The sequence below is a fragment of the Balaenoptera acutorostrata genome, chromosome 1, assembly GCF_949987535.1.
Source record: "Balaenoptera acutorostrata chromosome 1, mBalAcu1.1, whole genome shotgun sequence".
Lineage (NCBI taxonomy): Eukaryota > Metazoa > Chordata > Mammalia > Artiodactyla > Balaenopteridae > Balaenoptera > Balaenoptera acutorostrata.
Genome location: NC_080064.1, coordinates 165,913,009 through 165,922,913, shown reverse-complemented (window position 1 = coordinate 165,922,913; position 9,905 = coordinate 165,913,009). Strand labels below are relative to the sequence as shown.

The window sequence follows — 9,905 nt, the reverse complement described above, 5'->3', positions numbered from 1 at the left end:
CCTGCATTATCTTCCTCACAACTTCTTCTGTCGGCTCTCAGGTCACCACCAAACACCTAGATTGCCCCTGGGACCAGCACTCCTGCTTACAGAGGCAACTCGGATGACTCCTAAGCCTTCTCTCCCTGTCGTTCACAGCCCAGGCCTCCTGCCGGCTCCATTCAGGCTGTGCCTCTCCCTCCACCCATGGAGCCTCCTTCACTGGCCTCTGCTGGTCAAAGCCCAGAGCTGGCTCCTGGGGTCTGCAGCACAGGCAGCCTCAGGACCCACACCATCCCACTCCACCCCGCCTTCCATATCTGGTTATCTCCTCCCTGAGGATGCAGAATGGGCTTGCAGGCAAGGGCTATGGGTAAACACCTAGACAGGCCTCCTAGGTCCTGTCATTAAGAGGGAGAGGAAAAGGGAGCTGTTCAGAATTTTCAGATGTGAGAAAATCCCAAGAAGAATTCTTCATTTTTATTTGTTTTTAAGCAATGGGTCAGTGAAGTCTTTCTTGCTGAGCAGAATTGTATCCTCGGCATCTTTCTCAACCCAGTGCTTCAGGCAGACACCACTAATGGAAGGATTTTATTTGCCATTCCGGTAAAGCTAAGCCCCGTCACCCCGACCACGTTAGCGCAGGTCGGCACCAGCTCTCACCAGGAGGGAGCCACAGCCCCTTACCCACTCCCTGCCTGCAGCCTCACCCACTCCATCGCTGCCCACCCTGCGGCCGGCAAGGTCTCATCCTCCCGTTCATTCTTGTTCCGTGGTGAAACGAAACTGCAGAGGGTCAAATACATTTTCAGGCCATACGGTGGACTCCGCTATCCTAGCCTAGGTGGGGCTGTGTTCCAATAAAACATTATTTACAAAGACAGGCGGCAGGCTGGATTCGACCTGTGGGCTGCGGTTTGCCAGCCCTGATCGACAGAAGGTGTGGACAGCTCGGCATGCCCTAAGAGACCTCTCCAGGTATGGCTCCTTTCTCCCTCTTCACTTCCACCTCCTACACCCCTCTGCCACCCCCATCCCACTCACCGCCAATTCCATATTGCTTCAGGTGCCCCCAAGGCGTTCTGTTCCCACCGTGTCTTTGTTTTTTTTTTAAATAAATTTATTTATTTTTGGCTGCGTTGGGTCTTCGTTGCTGCCGGTGGGCTTTCTCTAGTTGTGGCGAGCGAGGGCTTCTCATTGCGGTGGCTTCTCTTGTTGCGGAGCACGGGCTCTAGGCGGGCGGGCTTCAGTAGTTGTGGCACGCAGGCTCAGTAGTTGTGGCTCGCAGGCTCTAGAGCGCAGGCTCAATAGTTGTGGCGCACGGGCTTAGTTGCTCCGCGGCATGTGGGATCTTCCTGGACCAGGGCTCGAACCCGTGTGCCCTGCATTGGCAGGCGGATTCTTAACCACTGCGCCACCAGGGAAGTCCCCCACTGTCTTTGCATGTGATGATTCCTCATCCTGGGTGCCTGGGCTCCACCCTTTCTCCACCCGAGAGTCTCCCACCTGTCCCTCTAGATTCAGCATCACCCCTCCCAGGGCCTTTCTGTGCACACCCACCCCCAGCTGCTCACCTTTCTGGCTTCATTTAGCCTGACCTCTGACGACACCAGCCCTTCCCGCCTCTTCCTTTGGATTCCATCTTGCCCTGTTTTCTCGGTTTCCTCCTGCTTCCCCGGCTGCTCCTCCACCGTCTCCTTCAGCTCTGCCAGTCTCGTCACTGGTGCTCCTCGCTGCCCCTTTCCAGCCCTCCCCACTCTCTCGCCCTGGGAGATCTCCTCCCCATGGCCTCCCGGACGCTGACGCTCCCAGATCCGCGCCTGCAGCTGGACCTCTGCAGAGCACGAGGCTCTGGACTCCGGCAGACTCCACACCCACAAGTCGCATCAGCTGCTCCTGCTGAGCGTGTCCACGCCTCAGCTCACCGTCCCTCTTCCCGCATCCCTCTCTGTAAGGTAGCGTCTCGGGTGCACGTGTTTTTGGAGCCTCCTCCCAGTTCACAGCGACCCCCTTAATCACAGCCGCCTGTCCACCGCCAGCCATTTTACCCCCTCCCCTCCCCTGGTGCTGGGTCACTTCCCAGGTGGTTCAGCAGGACACCTCCGCCCAGGTGAGCATGAGCCAGCTGGCCAATCAGTCTCTTCCCTGGGAATTTGGAACCAGGTGGTGCTGGTGTTTCTTCAGGTGAATTGGCCTATCCTCCGTGGGTGGGAGCTATGGGAGAGGCATTTTCCACCACCCTGGGGCCTGGAGAAGCAGCGGGAGTTGGTCTGAGGAGAGCTGTGCAGGCAGGATCAAAGGTGAGAAGGCTGAGGCTGAGGCCGAGGCTGGAACGTGAGGTGGCAGGGCAGGGGTCATGCGCCCATTGTACAGATGCTGAAGGAGACTCCAAGGGAAGATCGATGTAGTCCCCAGGTCAGTAATCCAGGCTTTTTGGCCTTGACCCTCCTTCCCTCAAGTTCGTCCCATGCCCCTGAGCTTTTGCTCTCTGCAAGCAGGAGGGTCCCCTGAATCATCTGAAAGCCCATCATGCTTTGGGTGGCTGGACCCCCCTGCATCTCTGCAGCTGTGCCCCTCTGCTTCTCCTGCCCCTTCCCCAATGCACTCCTGACAAAGGGGTTGAGAGCAGGGAGGGCGGGACCGACCTGCTGGGTCTGGGCTGGTTTAGGGCCAGGCCATTCTTTATCTTGGGTTTCACAGAACAAAGCGATGCTGTTCCTCCCGGCAGCAGGGGTCCTGGGGTGAGGAGGGGCGTGTACTACTCCCGCTGGCTCTGGCTTTTGTGTTCTCTTCTAGCCTGGTCTGGGAGCCCAGCAGGCCCAAGACACTGCAACCTGGACCGGCACAGCCGGCAGGGACTGGGGAGGGCCGCATAGTCCCAGCAGAGTAGCAGAATGTTTGCCAGAAAACTCCAACAGGCCATCTGCTTCCAGAGAGCAGAGCACACGGTCTTGAAAGAGGCAGCTGGGGCCTCAGAGGGCTGTCCTAAGGGAGTTGCTTTTTTAAAGGTTTGTTTTATCTATCGTTGGTTCATTTGGGTTTGAATGTGTTTGAAAGCAGCCCCTCTAGGCCTCGGCCAGCTGCTGCCCTGCCCCGAGCCTGCCCTCTAGACCCTAGCGGACATCCTCAGACGGAGAAGGGATGAGGGACAAACAGTGGATGCAAGGCGAAGGAGAAGGGCGTGGGTCCTCCAGGTCCTTCAAAAGCAATCCATTCCTCTGGGTTAGCTCTGGCGGGGGCAGGAAGCCCCACACGCTGTTCCCCCCAAAACACTCAAGGGCAGCTGGAAGGGAGAGAAGTGCCTCAAAGGAAAAGTGGAATTACCTCCCTAGCTGGGCCATTGCAGCGGCCATGGTTCACAGCAGGGCCGTGAAAGACCCCCGCTGGGGGAGATGACCCACACTCTCCGTCACTTTTACCCTGTAGATGCTGATTAGCAATTCAACCCTGGAAAGTTTTGCTTCTTGCTTTTTATTTAATCATATTTTATTTATTGATATGTATTTATTTTTGGCTGCACTGCACGTCATGTGGGATCTCAGTTCCCTGACCAGGGGTCGAACCCACACCCCCTGCAGTGGAAGCGTGGAGTCTTAAGCCGCAGGAAAGTCCCAGGTTTTGCTTCTTGGGCTAAAAAAAGCAATGAGGGTGGAGCCCTCATTGGGGTAATAGTGAGAAGTGACCCCCATTTTCACCTGAAAGCACTGGTGGGGAGAGCTGCTGCCAGGTGGGTGGGTCATTCAGTCATTCAGCAAGTGTTTATCTAGAGACGGTGACGTGAAAGGGTCCTGAAGGATAGGTGGTGTCCTATGCGGCGTGCTCGGACGTGGCGGCATAGGACAGGAGTTGCAGAGGTTAAGGGCAGGTGGGGGATGACTGGTGGCAGCTGGCTAGCCATTTCGGCTGTGGTCGCTGCTTTTACGTGAGATCAGATTTTCCTCAAGCATGACACCCGAGAAAGAGTAGTGGCACAGTCCGGCTTTCTGAGCAGAATTCAAACTTTGGTCAAAGCCCATTGCAACCAATTTTGTATCACAATAAACATGCTCTAGAGTTTAAAAAACCCTCAGACCTCAGCTAATTTTTCTATATTGCTGAAACCCTGAATATGCTCCCAAAGCAGTAAAACAGAAACCCTCGCTGTTCCTTGCTCTTGGTTGAGAGACCGTGGTCATCTGTATCCTTCCGTGATCATTTGCATTCTTCGCTGCAGGAAGGGCGGCCTGGGAGCCTCCAGATCACAGACACCCACTGGGGCTCGGCTGGTGTCCGGAGGCATCCAGGACCGGAGGATTAGGCGCTCTCTCTCCTGCTCTCCCTACCAGGTGCCGGTAGAAGGACCGTCTTCAGTGATTGTCACATAGGTCTGCGCTCCCTGTCTCCTCGCCTCACCCTCACTCCCTCCTCCCCCACTGTGATCTGAAATGTCCCTCCTCTGACTCCCAGTGGCTGCCCGTCCTCACCCCGCCTAAGGGCTGACACCTCCAACCTCCCCTTCTGGGTGCCCAGGGCTCAGTCCCCGGTGAGCCTTTCCTTTTGCTTCCCGACTGTTCCCCACCTCCTCCTCTGGCCGCTCTTCCTCTGCCCCCCGCCCTAAGTATCAGGAACCTCAGGTCTCCATCGTTGTTTCTCTCCTCTTCCCCTCTTCCGACTAGACTCTTACACGTGCTCTCATTCACTCCCCAGGAGAACAAATATATTCGATGGTGTGGAAATCTGTCATTTCCTGGCCTCCTCTCTCTCAAGCTCCTGCTCCATTAACCCGTTGTTACATGGAATATCTACTGGATATCCCAGAGGCATCTCAAATTCATCATGTCCCAGGCTAAACTTGTCCCCTTCCCCCCAAATCCTTGCCCCTCCATCAGTATTCTTTTTTTTTAAAATTTATTTATTTTTATTTTTTGTCCATTGACAGATGAATGGATAAAGAAGATGTGGTACATATATACAATGTAATATTACTCAGCCATAAAAAGGAACGAAATTGAGTCATTTGTTGAGACGTGGATGGATCTAGAGACTGTCATACAGAGTGAAGTAAGTCAGAAAGAGAAAAACAAATATCGTATATTAACGCATGTATGTGGAACCTAGAAAAATGGTACAGATGAGCCGGCTTGCAGGGCAGAAGTTGAGACACAGATGTAGAGAACATACATATGGACACCAAGGGGGGAAAACTGCGGTGGGGTGGGGATGGTGGTGTGCTGAATTGGGCGATTGGGATTGACATGTATACACTGATGTCTATAAAACTGATGACTAATAAGAACCTGCAGTATAAAAAAACAAAACAACTAATACTAAAAAAAAAATTTTATTTATTTTTATTTTTATTTATTTTTGGCTGCGTTGGGTCTTTGTTGCTGCATGTGGGCTTTCTCTAGTTGAGGCGAGTGGGGGCTACTCTTCATTGCAGTGCGTGGCCTTCTCATTGCGGTGGCTTCTCTTTGTTGTGGAGCACAGGCTCTAGGCACACGGGCTTCAGTAGTTGCAGCATGTGGGCTTCAGTAGTTGTGGCGCATGGGCTTAGTTGCTCCATGGCATGTGGGATCTTCCCGGACCAGGGCTCAAACCCGTGTTCCCTGCGTTGGCAGGCGGATTCTTAACCACTGCGCCACCAGGGAAGTCCCAGTATTCTTTTGTTTTTGAAAAACTGTATATAGTTTATATATACTTTTGTTTAAATATTAATTTTATATAGGACCCCTTGTTCCAAGTTTGGAATGCTCTAGCTTGTCCTGGTTTGGTCCTAATATATAGGTAATTCAAACTTTCTCTGCCACCTGATATGTACCTGGTGATTCCCACAGTATTTCTCCCTTCCTTCCTTCCTTCCTTCCTCCCTCCCTCCCACCCTCCTTCCCTCCCTTTCTTTCTTTACTGGGGTACAGTTGTTTTACAATGTTGTGTGAGTGTCTACTGTACAGCGAAGTACAGTTCCCTGTGCTCTACAGCAGGTTCTCGTTAGTTATCTATTTTATACCTATTAGTGTATATATGTCAATCCCAATCTCCCGATTCATCCCATCCCCCCTTCCTCCCCTTGGTGTCCAAACGTTTGTTCTCTACGTTTGTGTCTCTGTTTCTGCCTTGCAAACCTGTTCATCGCTCAGAGAGAGACGTTCTCTCCTCCAGCTCACCCACCCAGAAGCCTGGGGGTTAGAGGAATGAGGCTTCAGAGTCGAACCACTTGGTGCAAATTCCAGTTCCACCACATCCTGTGTTAGCCTGGCAAATTCCTGAATCCCTCTGTGCCTCAGTTTCCCAGAATAAAAACAGCCCTTCTTAGAGAGTTACAGTGAGCAACAAAGGAGATGTTCCATGGGTCGCGGCCATACAGAAGGAGCTCAATAAATACGAGCTGTTATTAGCTCCCTTCCAACGAGAACGACAACGACAACAGTACACATACACACAACCCTGTGGGTTCTACCTCGTCTCCACATTCAGGCGCCTGTTCTCCACCCTCATGACCACAGCCTTGACTCAGACCTTCATTATTTCTGCCCTGAACTACTGGAGTAGACTCTCTCACCCTTCACGCTCCCTCTACTCCAGTTCAGCTGGAAATTCCTTTTTTTAAAAAATATATATGGGACTTCCCTGGTGGCACAGTGGTTAAGAATCCGCCTGCCAATGCAGGGGACATGGGTTCGAGCCCTGGTCAAGGAAGATCCCACATGCCGCGGAGCAACTAAGCCCGTGCGCCACAACTACTGAGCCTGCGCTCTAGAGCCTGCAAGCCACAACTACTGAGCCCATGGGCCACAACTACCGAAGCCCGCACGCCTAGAGCCTGTGCTCCACAACAAAGAAAAGCCACCGCAGTGAGAAGCCCGCGCACCACAACGAAAGAGTAGCCCCTGCTCGCCGCAACTAGAGAAAGCCCGCGCACAGCAACGAAGACCCAACGCGGCCAAAAATTTAAAAAAAAAAAAAAAAAAAAAAAAAAAAAAAAATATATATATATATATATAAAACAGTTTTATTGAGATATAATTCACATACCACATAATTCATTCATTTAAAATGCATATTCAGTGGTTTTTAGTATATTCACAGAGTTGTGCAACCATCTCCACAACCATTTTTAGACCATTTTCATCACCCCAAAAAGAAACGACCCTGAGCCCATTAACAGGCCCACTTCTTCCTCCACCCCGAGCCCTAGGCAACCACTAATCTGCTTGCTGTTGCTATAGATTTCCCTATTATGGACATTGCATATGAATGGAATCATGCCATATGTGGTCTTTTGTGACTGACTTCTTTCACTTAGTGTGATGTTTTCAAGGTTCATCCATGTTGTAGCAGGTTATTATTCCTTTTTATGGCCAAATAATATTTCAGGGTATGGGTGTGGCACATTTGGTTTATCCATTCACTGGATGATGAATTGAACAACAAAGAATTGTTTCCACCTTTTGGCTATGACAAATAATGCTGCTATGAAATTTGTGTACAGTTTTTGTGTGGACATATGTTTTTATTTCTCTGTATACCTGGAGGTCATACTTTATGTTTAACTTTCTGAGGAACTGCCAAACTATTTTCCAAAGTGGCTATACCATTCTATAATCCTCTCGGCCAACCTCGGGCATGGTCTGCCTGTAAGGGTGTCCTAAGCTGACTTGAGCCACATCTTCTTCCAAAAATGACTATTTTTATTTTAGTTGTGTTCTTGTTATTGTCTCCTGCTTGTCCATGTTTTCATGATGTAACTTTGTTTCATTATGACTCACCGAGGAGTGGGGGAGTCCTTCACTCTCCCACTAGAACGCACACTCCCTAAGGGTGGGGGTGCTCTGTTTGTTCCCATCTGTTTCCCGTGCCCAAAACAAGTTCTCAGTAAATATATGCTGACTCAACTGACAGTGCTCCATCAACTGCTACTAGATCTGTAGTTACTGACCCTGATTCCCAGCAACTGTTAAAATAAAGAAACACCCCTGTGTATGATAGAGCATTGCTGACTTCTGATGGGTGTTCTGTTTGGTCCAAACTTTAGACTGTGTGGCACATTTCTAAGAGTGCCGGATTGGGTAACTGCTTTTCCTGTGAAGTCCTGTGTTCTTTTTTTTTTTTTTTAATTAATTAATTAATTAATATTTGGCTGCGTTGGGTCTTCGTTGCTGCACACGGGGTTTCTCTAGTTGCAGCGAGCAGGGGCTACTCTTCGTTCTGGTGCGCAGGCTTCTCATTGCCATGGCTTCTCTTGTTGCGGAGCACAGGCTCTAGGAGTGCAAGCTTCAGTAGTTGTGGCACGAGGGCTCAGTAGTTGTGGCTCACAGGCTCTAGAGCGCAGGCTCAGTAGTTGTGGCGCACTGGATTAGCTGCTCCACGGCATGTGGGATCTTCCCGCACCAGGGCTCGAACCTGTGTCCCCTGCATTGGCAGGCAGATTCTTAACCACTGCACCACCAGGGAAGTCCCTCCTGTGTTCTTTTATGCACAGTATATAGCTTTAATGAGAGTGAACATTTGTTTGGAGGATTTGCTGTATGTCAGGAGCTGTGCCGAGCGCTTAACACATTACCCCTTTTTACCTTTTTAACAAGCCGTATGGGGTAAGTACTATCATTATCCCCATTTTACAGCTGAGGAAATGAGGCACATAGAGGCACTGACTTTCCCGAGGTCACGTGCCTGCCGGGTGAGAAGCTGGGAGTCTCAGTTCAGGAAATATGTCTCTGAAACTGATCCTCTTGCCCATTGTGCTATGCCCCTCTCCCAAATAAATACCTGGCCAATAGATTTTGCAGGGAAAATGCATCCAAACACACATTCTCCTAAGCAGCTGAATTTTGAAGTGTTTTTTCCCCCATTTTTAAAAAAAATTTTTTTAAAACTCTTTATTTCCATTCCATCCCTTTGGCTGAACATTATGAGCACCATATCTGCCCTTCTTGTATTCCCCTCTCTCGTGGAAGGCATCACTATCCAGTAACCCAAGCCCAATCTCCTTTGTCATCCCGCCACAAACAGTCATCAGATGCTAACAAGACAGCTTCCTAAATCTCTCTGGAATTGATCTCTTCCCCATTAGAGTTCCCTTTTGCAATTCCGTTTCTTCATCATAAGTCTGACATGTGAGCTCTTAATTGCTCTGCCGCAGTTTTCTCCTCGTCAGTCAGTGGTAACAGCTTCAGGTCTGTTTGCTTTTGTAGTTCTTGTATCAAGGTCATAGTCTTATTGAAAGTAGCACACATGCGGCTCTTAGTCTCTTTATGCTTGACAGCAGTTGGTTTAAAGCGTGCATGCAAAGTTTGATAGCGAGACTTTATTGCTGACAATTCCTTTAAGGGTGTAACCGGATTTTTCATCAGTTCCAGCTTATCGACCTCCGCCTCCATGTTGAATAGTTGACCTCCCCCATTTTTTAATTGTGGTAAAATATAAATAAAATTTACCATTTTAAGGGACTTCCCTGGCGGTCCAGTGGTTAGGACTCCGCGCTTTCCCTACTGGGGGCGCGGGTTCAATCCCTGGCTTGGGAGCTAAGATCCCACAACCCCGTGCAGTGCGGCCAAAAAAAAAAATTTACCATTTTAACCATTTTAAGTGCACAGTTCAATGGCATTAAGTATATTGACGTTGTTGTGCAACCATCATAATCATCGTCTGTCTCCAGAACATTTCATCTCAAACTGAAACTGCACACTCACTAAACAAGTCCCCATTCCCCTCTCCACTGGCGTCTGGCAACCTCCATTCTACCTTCTGACTCTATGAATTTGACTAAACCCCTCGTATAAGTGGGATCACACAGTAGTAGTCCTTTTGTGACTGGCATATTTCACTTGACCTAATATTCTCAAGGTTCATGCATGTTGAAGCAAGTGGCTGAATTTAAGGCTGAATCCTCTTCCACTGTATGTATAGACCACATTTTGTTCATCCATCCGTCTGTCCAGGGACAG

The 9,905-nt window shown here is 49.9% G+C and overlaps 1 protein-coding gene across 1 annotated transcript; it reads right to left on the bottom strand.

The window, feature by feature from the left end:
- Positions 1-9,059: 9,059 nt before the first annotated feature.
- Positions 9,060-9,338, bottom strand: LOC102999170 (spindle and kinetochore-associated protein 2-like). Its single transcript, XM_057529761.1, has one exon. The coding sequence runs from the start codon at positions 9,336-9,338 to the stop codon at positions 9,060-9,062; it is 279 nt and encodes a 92-aa protein (XP_057385744.1).
- Between the last annotated feature and the right edge of the window lie 567 nt (positions 9,339-9,905).